The 17,994-nt window shown below is 48.6% G+C and overlaps 1 protein-coding gene across 1 annotated transcript in view; it reads right to left on the bottom strand.

The window, feature by feature from the left end:
* The window catches only part of LOC130282112 (bone marrow proteoglycan-like), a 54,348-nt gene extending 43,751 nt beyond the window's left edge, over positions 1–10,597 (bottom strand). Inside the window, exon 1 of the mRNA XM_056530016.1 lies at positions 10,503–10,597. Within this exon, the coding sequence (XP_056385991.1) occupies positions 10,503–10,563 (61 nt within the window). The 5' untranslated portion in view covers positions 10,564–10,597. The remainder of the gene's footprint in view (positions 1–10,502) is intronic.
* Positions 10,598–17,994: the final 7,397 nt, after the last annotated feature.

The raw sequence follows: 17,994 nt of genomic DNA, 5'->3' as shown, positions 1-17,994 counted from the left end.
GCACCCTGTTACCTCGTGGGGACAAGAGTCAGGTGGAATGGGAATGGAAAACTGCTCACCTTATTGTGTCGCGCCGCGAGCGCGACACCGTTGTGGGCTTTGTATGGAGAAGAGATGATCCGCGGCAGCCTGTGTCCTTCCGTTTCTCGAGATAGTCGAGGCGGTTCAGTCAAGATGCGAGTTCTGTGCTCATGGCAGAGGTCACAGATTAGAAAAATCGGATACTTCTCTGGCGCTCGCAGGATCCGTGTTGGTGGTCAATCAGGTAAGAGACTTCAGGTGTGATAAAGAATTCAGTCTTTATTGGTTCATAAAGAACAGACAACGCGTTTCGAGGGATCACCCCTCTTCCTCAGGTCATGGGTGGGGAAGAGGGGTGATCGCTCGAAACGCGTTGTCTGTTCTTTATGAAGCAATAAAGACTGAATTCTTTATCACACCTGAAGTCTCTTACCTGATTGACCACCAACACGGATCCTGCAAGCGACAGAGAAGTATCCAATTTTTCTAATCTGTGACCTCTGCCATGAGCACAGAACTCGCATCCAGCTGTTTCAAGACACATGGACTGATATCTTTCAGCCCTTTGAATACTGTAGTAGTTAGTTGCTTGAAGGAACTTAAGTTTGATTCTGAAGTACCCCTTTTAACCAGCGGTTCCTTCCCAACCAGGACTGATATCTTTCAGCCCTAAAAAGGGCTTTTTTGGGTGCTGTCCTTAAAGCAGATGTTACACTAGTGCTTTAGAAGTAAACTGGACCCTGAATACACCACCTAGCAGCAACCTAGCTATCGCTTTCCCTATACATCAGGAGCAGCTTCTCTGTCCCTCCACCTAAGCTTGCAGCAGGCTGAATGAGGCTAAAATGGCATCTGTGCAAGAGGTAGGAGGGTCTGGAAGGGAGGGACTGCTGCTGATTGGCTGTAATGTGTCTGCTGACTCTGACTCACAGGGTCAAAGTTTACTGCAATGTTAAAGTATAGGGGGCGGATCGAACTTCACATATGTTCGCCCGACGATGCAAACGCGAACATGCTAAATTCGCCGGGAACTGTTCGCCGTCGAACAATTCGCGACATCTCTACTGAAGAAACTTGGCAACTTGTGGAACAACCATTGGAAATCATAGCCAGTGGCGTTGCGACCCGGGTGCGGGGGGTGCGGCCCGCACCGGGTGACACCAACCTAATGGGGTGACACCAAGACGCCCCCCCCCATCTGTGCCCGACCGGCCTCCCATCCGTCAGCACCCCAAACCCCCCCCCCTGCGCTGTGTGTGCGGTGCGCCCGTCCGTCATCACCCCCTCCCTCACCTTCACAAGCACTGTGCCCGTCCTCCGCTCCCACGTCTGCGCCGGCCTGACGTCACACCGCATGGCCGCGCAGGAGGACGTGAGTTACGTCACTCGCACGGCGCCCGGTGAGAAGGAGCGCTGCGCTGGATGGGTGAGTGTGTATGTCTGTCTCTCTGTCTGTCTCTATCTATGCTTGTGTGTGTGAGACTGTGTGTGTGAGACTATGTGTGTGACTGTGTGTGTGTATGTGTGTGTGACTGTGTGTGTGTGTGAGACTGTGTGTGTGTGAGACTATGTGTGTGACTGTGTGTGTGTATGTGACTGTGTGTGTCTGTCTCTATCTATGCTTGTGTGACTGTGTGTGTGACTGTGTGTGTGTGTGTATGTGACTCTGTGCGTGGTTCTGTCTCTCTGACTGTGTGTGTGTGTGTGTGTGTGTGGGGGGGGGGGGGGGGGGGGTATAACCAGCGATCTATTGTGGGGAGACTTTGACCCATTGTGGGGAACCTGCCTAATGTGGGGAAACTACTACCAGATGTGCGGAGTCTATGCTACCTGTGGGGAGTCTATGCTACCTAATGTGGGGAAATTGCTACCTAATGTGGGGTAACTGGTACATCCCTAATGTGGGGTAACTGGTACATCCCTAATGTGGGGGAACTGGTACCAAATGTGGGGAATCTATGCTGCCTAATGTGGGGAAACTGCGACCGACCTAATGTGGGGGCACTGCTGCCTACCTAATGCTCCCCCCCCTGGCAGTAGCACCCTCATCATCCACCAGCAACACCCCCCCCCCCCAGCAGCACCTCCATCAGCAGATCCTGATGGTGGATGATGGAGGTGCTCCTGCCAGGAGGATGATCCTGCGGATGGATGATGGGGGTGATACTGCCAGGGGGGATGGCCAGTAGCACCCTCATCATCCTCCAGCAACACCCCCCCCAGTAGTAGCACCCCCATCATCCACTAGCAACACCACCAATACCCCCCTCCCGTGGTAATAGCATCAGCTAACCTATGTTGAGGGGTGTTACTGTGGTTGTGGTATTATATTCAGAGGGTGCACTGTATGGCAACGTTATATTCAGAGGGCGCAGTTTGTGGTAGTATTATATTCAGAGGGTGCACTGTATGGCAACGTTATATTCAGAGGGCGCAGTTTGTGGTAGTATTATATTCAGAGGGCGCAGTTTGTGGTAGTATTATTAGAGATGAGTGAAGTTACAGTAAATTCGATTCGTCACGAACTTCTCGGCTCGGCAGTTGATGACTTTTCCTGCGTAAATTAGTTCAGCTCTCAGGTGCTCCGGTGGGCTGGAAATGGTGGATACAGCCCTAGGAAAGAGTCTCCTAGGACTGTATCCACCTTTTCCAGCCCACGGGAGCACCTGAAAGCTGAACCAATTTATGCAGGAAAAGTCATCAACTGCTGAGCAGAGAAGTTTGTGATGAGTTGAATTTACTGTAAGTTCGCTCATCTCTAAGTATTATATTCAGAGGGTACAGTATGTGGCGGTATTATATTCAGGGGTACAGTATGTGGCAGATTTATATTCAGAGGGTACAGTATGTGGCAAATTTATATTCAGAGGGTACAGTATGTGGCAGATTTATATTCAGAGGGTACAGTATGTGGCGGTATTATATTCAGGGGTACAGTATGTGGCAGATTTATATTCAGAGGGTACAGTATGTGGCAGATTTATATTCAGAGGGTACAGTATGTGGCAGATTTATATTCAGAGGGTACAGTATGTGGCAGATTTATATTCAGAGGGCGCAGTTTGTGGTAGTATTATATTCAGAGGGCGCAGTTTGTGGTAGTATTATATTCAGAGGGTACAGTATGTGGTAGTATTATATTCAGTGGGTACAGTATGTGGCAGATTTATATTCAGAGGGTACAGTATGTGTTGGTATTATATTCAGAATGTACAGTGTGTGATAATATTATATTCAGTGGGTATGGTGTATGGAAGGTTTATAATCAAAGAGTATAGTGTATAGCAGTATTATATTTAGAGGATACAGTGCCTGTCAGGTTTATAATAATAATTGTTTTCATATAGAGGATGAGAATCCGCTGACATAGTGAGGAGACGTCTGGGCGTCACATTCTGCAGAGAGAAGTTTTAGCTGGAACAAGTCCTGGCGGTATGTACCATCTGAATTAGATAAGGGAAGACTATAGAGAAGACGTCGCCTGTAATCACTGATATCATTGTGTATTCCCCTCACTATAGAGAAGACGTCACTGATATCATTGTACATTCTCCTCTCTATAGAGAAGACGTCACCTGTAATCACTGATATCATTGTGTATTCTCCTCACTATAGAGAAGACATCACCTGTAATCACTGATATCATTTTGTATTCTCCTCACTATAGAGAAGACGTCACCTGTAATCACTGATATCATTGTACATTCTCCTCACTATAGAGAAGACGTCACCTGTAATCACTGATATCATTGTGTATTCTCCTCACTATAGAGAAGACGTCACCTGTAATCACTGATATCATTTTGTATTCTCCTCACTATAGAGAAGACGTCACCTGTAATCACTGATATCATTGTGTATTCTCCTCACTATAGAGAAGACGTCACCTGTAGTCACTGATATCATTTTGTATTCTCCTCACTATAGAGAAGATGTCACCTGTAGTTACTGATATCATTTTGTATTCTCCTCACTATAGAGAAGACGTCACCTGTAATCACTGATATCATTTTGTATTCTCCTCACTATAGAGAAGACGTCACCTGTAGTCACTGATATCATTGTGTATTCTCCTCACAATAGAGAAGACGTCACCTGTAGTCACTGATATCATTGTGTATTCTCCTCACTATAGAGAAGACGTCACCTGTAGTCACTGATATGATTGTACATTCTCATCACAATAGAGAAGACGTCACCTGTAATCACTGATATCATTGTGTATTGTCCTCATTATAGAGAAGACGTCACCTGTAGTCACTGATATCATTGTGTATTCTCCTCACTATAGAGAAGACGTCACCTGTAGTCACTGATATCACTGTGTATTCTCCTCACTATAGAGAAGATGTCACCTGTAATCACTGATATCATTGTGTATTCTCCTCACTATAGAGAAGATGTCACCTGTAATCACTGATATCATTGTGTATTCTCCTCACTATAGAGAAGACGTCACCTGTAGTCACTGATATCATTGTACATTCTCCTCTCTATGTCCTATCAGAGCTGTAGTCACTTGTCAGTTCTACAGTTAGGTCAGTGAAACTACAACTCCCAGCATAACCTTACCACTGCTCAAAGGGGTACTCTACTGGAAAACATTTTTTTTAATCAGCTGGTGCTACAAAGTTAAACAGATTTGTAAATTACTTCTATTTAAAAATCTTAATCCTTCCAGTACTTATTAGCTGCTGTATAAGTGATTCACAGGAAGTTATTTTCTTTTTTAATTTCTTTTCTGTCTGACCACAGTGATCTGTGCTGACACCTCTGGACAGTTCCTGACATGGACAGTTCCTGACATGGACAGAGGTGTCAGCAAATAGCACTGTGGTCAGACTGGAAAGAACTACACAACTTCCTGTGGAGCATACACCAGCTTATAAGTACTGTAAGTATTAAGATTTTAAATAGAAGTAATTTAAAAATCTGTTTAACTTTCTGGCACCAGTTGATATAAAAGTAAATGTTTTCCAGTGGAGTACCCCTTTAAGAAAATTCTGGGAGCTGTATATTTCAATGGTGAAAACTTCTTTAACACTTTCCCATTCTGTGGCAACTGGTATATCTGATTATTATACTGGAATTTCTCACAATGCGCTACAACAGTGGTGTCTGTCACAACAGGCTAAAAACTTACTGGGGGGAGGGGGTACGTATGGGGGTGACACCATTTTCTACCGCACCGGGTGACACCAACTCTAGCAACGCCACTGATCATAGCTAAAACTCACAAGATCTTTAATGATTTTAGCTTTGTGTGTCCTGCATGGTCAGATTATTATCATCCTATTATCATTCAGACTGAGGACAATCACATGGGTAAAAGGCTATTCAGGGCATACAGGAGAAAAAAAACCCTAATACCCTAACCACATCCATGACAGTATCTACTGTTACCTTATTTTCTACCATCTTTGCTGTCAATAAAGGCTGTGTCTGCCACCATTTGTATATGTGTTTCTTTATAATGATGGTTAGGAAGCTGGGGACATTACAACACTGTATTATATTCATGTGTCTATATGGCTAATACCCCAAGTATCTCATTGTGTCTTGGATTCTGATGGTTCCTGTTCTCTCCAGTATTTTATCAATACAAGTTCACATAGATCCCTTGGTCTTAACCTTTTCTCTATCACCATAACTGTATGTGCGGCCTTTGGTCTCCCTGTTGTATGACACAGTGTAGCTTACTACATACTATATACCAGAGAACAACAAAGCATAACCACTGCCAATTAAAATAGTATATTTTATTAAATCAAGATAAAGACCGGCATTTATCATTGTAAGTGTAAGTGAAGCATTTTTCTACACTTTTTTCTGTGTGCTGGTAATGTGTAGGAAAATTGTGGTGTCCCGGTACCTTATCCTATCCGGTACCTGCGTGTGGTTCCCCTTAGCCAGAGTCCCTAGGACGTTGGGGTCCCCATTGTCTAGTTCACCCCTGGTCACCTCTCATCTAGATAGTTACTGAGCTAATAGTTTATTTAGGATGCATGTAAATATGATGAGATCAATGTCTATAAATAGTTAATTACCTGTATATAGCATGACAGGACCTGCGGGTCACGTGATCGAGAGAACTCTATGGTTTCTGCTTAAGGACCTTTGGAGGTCCCTGTGACGTGTGCTACCCATCACTCCTTGTAACGGTGAGTGACAGTTACTGTGACCAATCCAAAACGGCCCTGCTCCTGTCTATATAAGGGAGCGGCGGCCATTGCCCTTTCTCTTTGCTCCTGCGCTCCTGACGAGGAAGGATCTATCCCGCAGTGAGTTAGGCCCGAGCCTTGCGGCAACAGCTGATCGATTCTAAATTGAGAGTGTATCAATCCCCAAGCACTCTGCATGATCACTGAACCTTATCTAACCCCTAAATCAGGACGGATCTGCAAATATTCCCTAAATTCAGAGACTGTGTCTAAAAGTCCAGGTCCGCAACAACTGTCAGTCATTGCACTATATAGAGCAGTGATTCCCAACCGCGGTGCCGCGGCACACGTGTGTGCCGTTCAGCACTACCCGTGGTGCCGCAGGATTTTGCCGTGATTTTTTTATTTTTTACAATAATTTTTTTTTAAATGTCCCGCCCCGGCCTGACGGCGCAGGGGGGAAGGGAAGTCTGCGTGCGCACTGCGCACACAGCGTCCCCCTGCATCTCCTGCGTCTCCTGTGTTCCCCTCCATCCCCTGCGTCTGCCGCGTAACCCGTGTTCCCCTCCTTCCCCCTCTGTTCCCTGTGTCCCCCCGCGTCCCCCTCCTTCACTCTCCGTCTCCTGCGTTCCCCTCCGTCCCCCTCTCCCTTGCGGCGCAGTGAGCCAAAAATGGTGCCCTGGGGGGAACGAGCTGCACCTGCGCCGGACTCCAGTGCCTCCTGTGGAACTGCAAGCTGCGCGAGCCGGCTTTCTTAAGGTACCGTACCCTTTCCACCCCTCTGTTCACCTTCTCAACCCTGTCTAAATCCCCCCACCGTCACCCAGGTACATCCTCTACCCCCCCAGCCCCCCCCATCACTCATGTCCATCCCCCCTGTCAGCCATGTCTGCCTTGTCTACCTCCCTGTCCATCTCTATCACCCATGTCCACCCCCCTGTCACCCATGTAATCCCTCCCTGTCACCCATGTAATCCCTCCCTGTCACCCATGTCCACCCTCCCTGTCACCCATGTCCACCCTCCCTGTCACCCATGTCCACCCCCCCTGTCAGCCATGTCCACCTTGTCCACCTCCCTGTCCATCTCTATCACCCATGTCCACCCCCCCTGTCACCCATGTAATCCCTCCCTTTCACCCATGTAATCCCTCCCTGTCATCCATGTAATCCCTTCCTGTCACCCATGTCCACCCTCCCTGTCACCCATGTGCACCCCCCCCAGTCACCCATGTCCACCCCCCCTGTCAGCCATGTCCGCCTTGTCCACCTCCCTGTCCATCTCTATCACTCATGTCCACCCCCCCTGTCACCCATGTAATCCCTCCCTGTCACCCATGTAATCCCTCCCTGTCACCCATGTCCACCCTCCCTGTCACCCATGTCCACCCCCCCCAGTCACCCATGTCCACCCCCCCAGTCACCCATGTCCACCCCCCCTGTCAGCCATGTCCGCCTTGTCCACCTCCCTGTCCATCTCTATCACCCATGTCCACCCCCCCTGTCACCCATGTAATCCCTCCCTGTCACCCATGTCATCCCACCCTGTCACCCATGTAATCCCCCCCCTGTCACCCATGTAATCCCTCCCTGTCACCCATGTAATCCCCCCCTGTCACCCATGTCCACCCCCCCGTCACCCATGTCCACCCCCTCAGTCACCCATGTCCACCCCCTCAGTCACCCATGTCCACCCCCCCTGTCACCCATGTCCACCCCCCCTGTCACCCATGTCCACCCCCCCTGTCATCCATGTCCGCCTTGTCCACCTCCCTGTCCATCTCTATCACCCATGTCCACCCCCTGTCATCCATGTAATCCCTCCCTGTCACCCATGTAATCCCTCCCTGTCACCCATGTAATCCCTCCCTGTCACCCATGTCCACCTACCCTGTCACCCATGTCCACCCTCCCTGTCACCCATGTCCACCCCCCCCAGTCACCCATGTCCACCCCCCCTGTCAGCCATGTCCGCCTTGTCCATCTCTATCACCCATGTAATCCCTCCCTGTCACCCATGTAATCCCTCCCTGTCACCCATGTAATCCCTCCCTGTCACCCATGTCCACCTACCCTGTCACCCATGTCCACCTACCCTGTCACCCATGTCCACCCTCCCTGTCATCCATGTCCACCCTCCCTGTCACCCATGTCCACCCTTCCCTGTCACTCATGTGCACCCTTCCCTGTCACTCATGTCCACCCTTCCCTGTCACTCATGTACACTCCTCTACACCCCTCTGTCACCCATGTACACCCATCTGTCACCCATGTACACTCCTCTACACCCCTCTTTCACCCATGTACACCCATCTGTCACCCATGTACACTCCTCTACACCCTTCTGTCACCCATGTACACCCATCTGTCACCCATGTACACTCCTCTATACCCCTCTGTCACTCATGTACACTCCTCTATACCCCTCTGTCACCCATGTACACTCCTCTACACCCCTCTGTCACCCATGTACACCCATGTGTCACTCATGTACACTCCTCTAAACCCCTCTGTACACTCCTACACCCCTGTCACCCATGTACGCTCCTCTACACCCATGTCACCCCTGTATGCTCCTCTATACCCCTGTCACCCATGTATGCTCCTCTATACCCCTGTCACCCATGTATGCTCCTCTATACCCCTGTCACCCATGTACGCTCCTCTATACCCCTGTCACCCATGTACGCTCCTCTACACCACTGTCACCCATGTACGCTCCTCTACACCCGTCACCCATGTACGCTCCTCTACACCCCTCTGTACACTCCTCTACACCCCTCTGTACACTCCTCTACACCCCTCTAAACCCCTCTGTCACCCATGTCCACCTACCCTGTCACCCATGTCCACCTACCCTGTCACCCATGTCCACCCTCCCTGTCATCCATGTCCACCCTCCCTGTCACCCATGTCCACCCTTCCCTGTCACTCATGTGCACCCTTCCCTGTCACTCATGTCCACCCTTCCCTGTCACTCATGTACACTCCTCTACACCCCTCTGTCACCCATGTACACCCATCTGTCACCCATGTACACTCCTCTACACCCCTCTTTCACCCATGTACACCCATCTGTCACCCATGTACACTCCTCTACACCCTTCTGTCACCCATGTACACCCATCTGTCACCCATGTACACTCCTCTATACCCCTCTGTCACTCATGTACACTCCTCTATACCCCTCTGTCACCCATGTACACTCCTCTACACCCCTCTGTCACCCATGTACACCCATGTGTCACTCATGTACACTCCTCTAAACCCCTCTGTACACTCCTACACCCCTGTCACCCATGTACGCTCCTCTACACCCATGTCACCCCTGTATGCTCCTCTATACCCCTGTCACCCATGTATGCTCCTCTATACCCCTGTCACCCATGTATGCTCCTCTATACCCCTGTCACCCATGTACGCTCCTCTATACCCCTGTCACCCATGTACGCTCCTCTACACCACTGTCACCCATGTACGCTCCTCTACACCCGTCACCCATGTACGCTCCTCTACACCCCTCTGTACACTCCTCTACACCCCTCTGTACACTCCTCTACACCCCTCTAAACCCCTCTGTCACCCATGTCCACCCCTCTACACCCCTCTATCACCCATGTAAAAAAAAAGAAAAAAAAGTTTGGCGCCCAATAGGTTTGTTTTGCAGGTTTAACTGTGAAGAATTGTGTGTGGAAGAAATCGTGATGATGGCCCAGACCAGATGGAGAAGAGAAGGCAGCGATGCAAATTAGAGAAGACATCATTGGTGAGTTGCTGTATAAAGCAGCACTTTAAACTACATGCCCACTGATAAATAGATATAGTGCATTGCGTTTTTTACCGTTTTTTCCTTGTTTTTTTTTTTTTTTCTTGGTAGCGGTGGCGGTGCCCCGTGGAAAAAAAAATTTCCGAGGTGTGCCCAGACCCGAAAAAGGTTGGGAAACACTGATATAGAGACTGTATTCCTGAGACTGTTATTGTGCATTGGATGTACCGCAAGCCATTCAGTAAAGTTTGTTCAAGTTCAAGTACCTTGTGGACCTTCAGTCATTTTTATATATGCACCTATCGTTACTGGGAAGGGCGGCGATAAGCCGGAGAATTACCTCAGCATATTAGCCCTCAGCCTGGCGTCACGAACTATAGGGTTAACATTAACCCCTCATTTACATAAACAATGCCCCCTCTACCAACACCCCCCAAGGGCTATCACACAATGTTTCCAAATTTTTTTTGCGGGGCACCCCTACCGAGTTTGGTGAGCAAAAAAAATTAAATAAAAGGGAAAAGCGCAATATGTAGATTACAGTGCAGCAACTCACAAATGACGTCTTCTCTAATCAGCGTCGTTCCCTTTTCTTCTCCATCTGGTCCCGCCATCATGACAATTTCTTCCAGCCACAACTCTTCACCGTTAAACCTGCAAAACAAACCTATTAAGCTCATACGTGGGTGACAGAGGGGTGTAGAGGAGTGTACAGGGGTGACAGATGGGTGTAGAAGAGTGTATATGGGTAGCAGAGGGGTGTAGAGGAGTGTACAGTGGTCCCTCAACATATGATGGTAATTGGTTCCGAGAGGACCTTCATATGTTGAAACCATCATATGTTGAGTACATATGTCTATGGAAAACTCGTAATTGGTTCTGGAGCCCCGAGACCATCATATGTTGAGTACATATCTCTATGGAAAACTGGTAATTGGTTCCTGAGTCCATGAAATTTCAACCCAAAGTAAGAAAAAATAACCACACAAAGTACAGATAAACCATGTCCTTACAGTTTAATCACATTTTAGAAGGATGCAACTTGAAAATGGTACAACTGTAAACTGGTGCAACTGGAAACCGGTAAACTGGTCAACTTCTGGAAGGATGGAAGAGTCTGTTCCTGTCCTTCTGGTGCTGCTGGGGGGATTTGTGCCCAGGCCTGGGGGGATTTGTGACCAGGCCTGGGGTGGGGGGCTTTGTGCCCAGGCCTGGGGTTGGGGGATTTGTGCCCAGGCCTGGGGGGATTTGTGCCCAGGCCTGGGGGGATTTGTGCCCAGGCCTGGGGTGGGGGAGATTTGTGCCCAGGCCTGGGGGGCTTTGTGCCCAGGCCTGGGGTGGGGGGATTTGTGCCCAGGCCTGGGGTGGGGGATGTGTGCCCAGGCCTGGGGTGCTTTGTGCCCAGGCCTGGGGTAGGGGAGATTTGTGCCCAGGCCTGGGGTGCTTTGTGCCCAGGCCTGGGGTGGGGGAGATTTGTGCCCAGGCCTGGGGTGGGGGGCTTTGTGCCCAGGCCTGGGGGGATTTGTGACCAGGCCTGGGGTGGGGGGCTTTGTGCCCAGGCCTGGGGTTGGGGGATTTGTGCCCAGGCCTGGGGGGATTTGTACCCAGGCCTGGGGGGATTTGTGCCCAGGCCTGGGGTGGGGGAGATTTGTGCCCAGGCCTGGGGGGCTTTGTGCCCAGGCCTGGGGTGGGGGGATTTGTGCCCAGGCCTTGGGGGGGGGGGATGTGTGCCCAGGCCTGGGGTGCTTTGTGCCCAGGCCTGGGGTAGGGGAGATTTGTGCCCAGGCCTGGGGTGCTTTGTGCCCAGGCCTGGGGTGGGGGAGATTTGTGCCCAGGCCTGGGGTGGGGGGCTTTGTGCCCAGGCCTGGGGTGGGGGTATTTGTGCCCAGGCCTGGGGTTTTTTGGCCCGGGCCTGGGTGGCTTTGTGCCCAGGCCTGGGAGTCTTTTGCCCAGGCCTGGGGGTCTTTTACCCAGGCATGGGAGTCCTTTGCCCAGGCCTGGGGGTATTTGGCCCAGGCCTGGGGAGTTTTGGCCCAGGCCTGGGGTGGGGGACTTTGTGCCTGGGGGTCTTTTGCCCAGGCCTGGGGGTCCTTTGCCCAGGCCTGGGGGTCCTTTGCCGGGGCCTAAGGGTCTTTGGCCAAGGCCTGGGGGCCTTGTGCCCAGGCCTGGGGTCTCTGCTGTTATGTCCTGGGGAGAGGGGGTTATCGCTGCCACTGCCATGGGATGATGGGTAAAGTTAACCCCTCACCCCATGGCAGTGGTAGCGTTAACCCCTCACCCTGCGGCAGCATTAACGCTGCCACAGGGTGAGGAGTTAATGACTCCGCCACGTGAGTGAGCTACTAAGTCAGACTCACCAGCTCCTCACATCGTCACATGACTGCGGATTCGCCTAGAAGCATCAAGAGGAGGACTCCGGTGCAACGGCATCCCGCAGCACGGCACCCCGGCAACCCGCACAACGGCACCCCGCACCATGGCAACCCGCACCACGACGCCCCGCAGCCCCTCAGCCCGCACCGGTAAGTAAAATCATAGTGATGGCCCGCAAAAAGTATCGTTATGTCGATACTTACTTCAACATACGATGGCCTCTGAGAAAAAAACGTATGTCGGGGCCATCGTAACTCGAGGGACCACTGTATATGGGTGACAGAGGGGTGTAGAGGAGCGTACATTGGTGACAGAGGGGTGTAGAAGTGTGTACATGGGTGTTAGGCTGGGTTCACATCACGTTTTTGCCATACTGTTTTCGATCCGTTTTTCTAAAGAAAACCTAATGGCAAAAAAACGGACGAAACAGTATGGAAAAAAGTAAACCGTATGCGTTTTTAAACAGTATACTGTTTTTAAAAGTGCATACAGTTCCGTCAGGTTTTATAGAAAAAAAAACCATAAGTTTTTGAAATTTTTTGGGTGGGGACTTTAGGATGCAAATGCGCATGTGCAAAGTAAAAACGTAAAAGTTCTTCCCGTATGGAACCGCATACATGTGCATTTCCCATTGACGTCAATGTTAAAAAAACCTATGCGGTTGCAGTACGGTTTTTAAACCGTAGACAAAATCGTGGTCAACCACGGTTTTGACTCCGGTTTAAAAACCGTACTGCAACCGCATACGTTTTTTTAACATGGATGTCAATGGGAAACGCACATGTATACGGTTCCATAAGGGAAAAACTTATACGTTTTTACTTTGCACTGAATAACTGGAGATCAGAGTTAAAGTGGTATTCCAGGTTTATACATATTATCCCCTATCCAAAGGATAGGGGATTGCAGGGGTCCCGCCGCTGGGGACCCTCACGATCTAGGTGCAGCTCCCAGCATTCTGTGGCGGGCGCTGCTTCCGAGACAGAGATGTCACGGCCACCCCCCTCCAATAGAAGTGAATGGAGGGGGCATAATATGACATCACTAGGGGGCCTGGCAGTGATGTCATGTCCCCGTCTCGGAGGCAGCACCCAGGGGGCTGCACCGAGATTGTGGGGGTCCCCAGCAGTGGTACCCCTGCGATCATACATCTTATCCCCTATCCTTTAGATAGGGGAAAAGATGTATAATCTCTGAATATCGCTTTCAATAGAGTCAGAGAGAACATGTCTTACTAGCTGCTTCCCCTCTGAGGAATAGGCCTAGTCAGGCCATTGTAACCCAGGGCCGATTGAGGTCAAGTGCTTCTACCAAGGAGAAAAACTGTCCACTTGATTTTTTTTCTGGCAGTTTTTGGAAAACTGCCACGGCAGTTTTTGAGCCAAAGCCAAAAATTTCTTCGAAAGGAATAGGACATATAAAGGAAGGTCTTATACTTCTCCTTCCTTATGTATCCACTTCTGACTTTGGCTCAAAAACTGCAGTGGCAGTTTTCCAAAAACTGCCAGAAAAAAAACCAAGTGGAAACTTAGCCTAAGGAATAACCTCTTTGAGACAACCCTGGACATTTACACACCACCTCAGGGAAGCAACAGCCAGCAACAATAAATAATCAGTAACAATAAGGACTAGTGACACACTGTAACAGCAGCACCTCTTTTATGCATGTGTAACCCTTTCACACCCCATCACAATGGGGAGGTATTGGAGGTTTTGCAATCTCCCAGTGAAGACTCATAGCAACTTCTCCTTGTCTCCTTGTGTCTGGAATCACCTACCCCATCTTGGGATCACAACATCCACCAACCAGATACAGTACCTGGATGACCCAGGGGAACCCGCCACATACTACAACCTTAATGCTGGCCCTTCATTGATAACTATGTGGAAAGTCTAAAGAGTGCAGTTGGGCTCCAGAAACCCCTCAAGGCACTGGTGACATAACCGTGTTTCTAGTGCTGAGAGGAGAACTACAAGAACCAGCAGACCCTACACATAACCCCAAGGCTGTCACACATGATATTGTAAAGTGGCAATGATACACATGCAGGGCTGTTTGAAGGAATTGGGGGGCCCCAAGCAAAATAGACATGGAGACCCCTTCCCCACATGGGGCATTATATGTGAGGGGCACATGACATGCCCCCCCTGTCATGTGTCCATATAATGCCCCCCTGTCATGTGCCCATATAATGCCCCCTGACATGTGCCCCTCACTTATAATAACCCCTGTCCTGTGCCCCTCACATATAATGCCCCATGTCATGTGCCCCTCACGTGTAATGCCCCCTGAGGGGGCAGGACAGGGGGCATTATATGTGAGGGGAACAAGACGGGGCATTATATGTGAGGGGCACCGGACAGGGGTTATTATAAGTGAGGGGCACATGTCAGGGGGGCATTATATGTGGGGGGGGGGCAAGGGACAGGGGGTATTATATATGAGGGGCACATGACGGGGGGCATTATATGTCAGGGGCACATGACAGGGGTACATTATATGGGCACATGACAGGGGGGGCCTTGTCATGTGCCCCTCACATATAATGCACCCTGACATGTGCCCCTGACTTCTAATGCCCCCCTGTCATGTGCCCCTCGCATATAATGCACCCTGACATGTGCCCCTGACTTCTAATGCCCCCCTGACATGTGCCCCTGACTTCTAATACCCCCCTGTCCTGTGCCCCCCACATATAATGCCCCCCTGTCATGTGCCCCTCACGTATAATGCCCCCCCGTTTTAATAATTGCCCTGTACCATAGTGCCCGAGCAGCTCTCACCTGCTCTGTTCTTGCAGTGTGAGCCGCGGGGACGTGATCTCCGGGCGCCGGCACGATGGTGTGACGTCATCGCGCTGCCCTGCCGTGGATGGCGTCCCCGCAACTCACACTGCGTGAACGGAGCAGCGCAAGAGAAAGGTGAGGGAATGGTGGAGCGGGACAGCTGACAGCTCCCGCTCCACCATGCTACAGGACAGGAGGGGCTTTAGTCTCTGCCTCCCGTCCCGCTCCAGGCTCTCGCACTGCTGGCCCGGCCGGCCGACAGGGCAAGCTGCCAAACCGGGATGGGGGCAGGAGGACGGCCCGGCAGGACAAGCACCGCCCCTCCCCGGGCCCCAGGCCAGCTCGGGGCCCCAAGCAATTGCTTTGTTTGCCTGTCCTGTAGCGACGGGCCTGGTAACATAGACACTGAGGCGGGGAGCTGTAATGATGTTAGCAGGAGCTAAGAGTCAGTGCGACAGCTGTTTCCTACGTCATCACGTACTTCATCAGGAGTCTGACATCAGAGGATGCAGGTAAGGTTAAATCCCCTTTGCCACTCATTAATTAGGCTACACCTGTCTCTGTGCAATTCACATTCAAAATATAACAAAACACTCAAAGAAATACAAAAAAGCAACATTTTGATTACAAAAACAAGCTCAGATCATTTCTATCGATTGGGCCCATAGGACCGAGAGCATCAAGTTTTAAAATCCACTTCGCTTCACATTGTAGGAGCAGGTTATTCCTGTTCCCTCCATCTCCTGTTTTGGGAGAGTATAACTGCTCCCTAATTCTAATTTGTAATTGTCTGACTGTTTTGCCGATGTAAAACAGTCCACAAGGACAAATTAACGCATATACAACATGAGTACTCCGGCATGTTATGAGTCTGTTCTGAACATGGGTGTATCCACCCAGTTTCACAACTTTTTTGGCTATTTTCAGACTACAGTGATATCTGTCAACCAATCGCTAGTTTCTTTCTTTTTAATTGCAGCTTGTTATAATTTTTCTCCTATCGTGGTGTTTTTTCTGTATGTTATTAGGGGTTTTCTACATGTAATTTCTTGTAATTCTTGATCCGCTTCTAGCATGTACCAGCTCCTTCTTATCGCACTAGCTATGGTTTTGTTCATGTTCCTATTGCCGAATGCAAAGGAGAATCTTTTTTCGTTTTTATTTACTCTACTTTTTTCTTCTAATAATTTATTTATGGGAATACTATTTGCTTTATTGAAACCTTCATCAATTATTTTTTCTGGATATTCTCGTTCCTTGAGTCAATTTTTTAATTCAAAAGCTTGTTCTGTGTATGTTTCCTGACTGTTATTTATTCTTTTTAGTCTAAAAAATTGTGAATATGGGATGCTTTTTTTTAAACATAAACTGGGTGTGAGCCCGCATAATGTAATAGCATATTTTTTGCTGTTTTTTTTAAACCCCTTTGTTATTAATTGACCCTGTTCTATGTATATTGTTACGTCTAGAAAATCTAGTTGCATATTGCCCCAGACACTAGTAAATAACATATTTTCTGTATTAATATTGTTAAGGTATTGTACGAAATTTGAAAATGAATCTTCCTCGGCTTCCCACACTATTAGGATATCATCTACAAAACGTAGGATGGTTTTAATATTTTTAATGAAAGTGTTATTTTCTGAAAAGATGTATTTGCGTTCAAACATGGCGAGAAATAAATTTGCGTAAGTACAGGAGACCGGAGTGCCCAGGGCAGTACCAATTGTCTGCCTGTACCATTTCTCGCCATGTTTGAACGCATTATTATTGAGAAGAAATGACAGTGCATCACAAGTAAAGTTAACAAAACCCGGAGACTTATCCGTGAATGACAGCAAATCCTGGGTGTACAGGCTCTCCATATCAATTGATGCTAAATAATACATGTCATTCCATACAAATGTATCTAAATGTTGCAATAAATCACCAGTATCCTTCAGATATGTAGGAGTATGTTTTAGGAGTGCTCTCAGTAACCAGTCAGTATATTCTGATAAGCTTCAGTCATAGAGCCAATCCCGGTGACAATGGGTCACCCTGGAGGTTGGCTCTGTGACATGTACATTTTTGGTAAAAAGTACCATTTGGGGAACCTTGGGAATTCAGGTATTAGCCATTCCGCAGTTTTGTGGGAGATTAATCCTTTTTCAACTTGAATTCTTAAAAAAGATCATACATTTTTCAGTATACGGGGAGTGGGGTTTGCATTTAACATTTCATATGTGGCTATATTATTAAGTTGACGATTGCTTTCAAATGCAACATATTCAGAGGACATTACTACTGTTCCACTTCCTTTATCAGCCCTACTGACTATCAGGTCGGGTCTACTTTTTAACCATTTAAGGGCCCTTTTTTTCTCCTTCACACCCGGGTATACTAAGGCTTTTACCTCTTTTACCACCGCTCTTCCAAACAGGTCAATTGAACTGCCTGGTTGAACCTGTGGTCAGAACTTAGATGTATTCCCTCCTTTAAAGTGTAAAATTTCCCTGAGACCACTCCTCAAACATTCTCCTACATATTTGAAGGATACTGGTGATTTATTGCAACATTTAGATACATTTGTATGGAATGACACGTACCATTTAGCATCAATTGATGTGGAGAGTCTGTACACCCGCATCCCCCATGATGGCATTTGCTGTAATTCACGGATAAGTCCCCGGATTTTGTTAACTTTAACTGTGATGCACTGTCATTTATTCTCAATAATAATGCGTTCAAACATGGCGAGAAATGGTACAGGCAGACAAAAGGTACTGCCATGGGCACTCCGGTCTCCTGTATTTACACAAATTAATTTCTCGCCATGTTTGAATGCAAATACATCTTTTCAGAAAATAACCCTTTCATTAAAAATATTAAAACCATCCTACATTTTG

This window comes from Hyla sarda, chromosome 7 (genome assembly GCF_029499605.1).
Source record: "Hyla sarda isolate aHylSar1 chromosome 7, aHylSar1.hap1, whole genome shotgun sequence".
In the NCBI taxonomy this organism is placed as follows: Eukaryota; Metazoa; Chordata; class Amphibia; order Anura; family Hylidae; genus Hyla; species Hyla sarda.
This window is presented reverse-complemented; position numbering and strand designations above follow the sequence as displayed.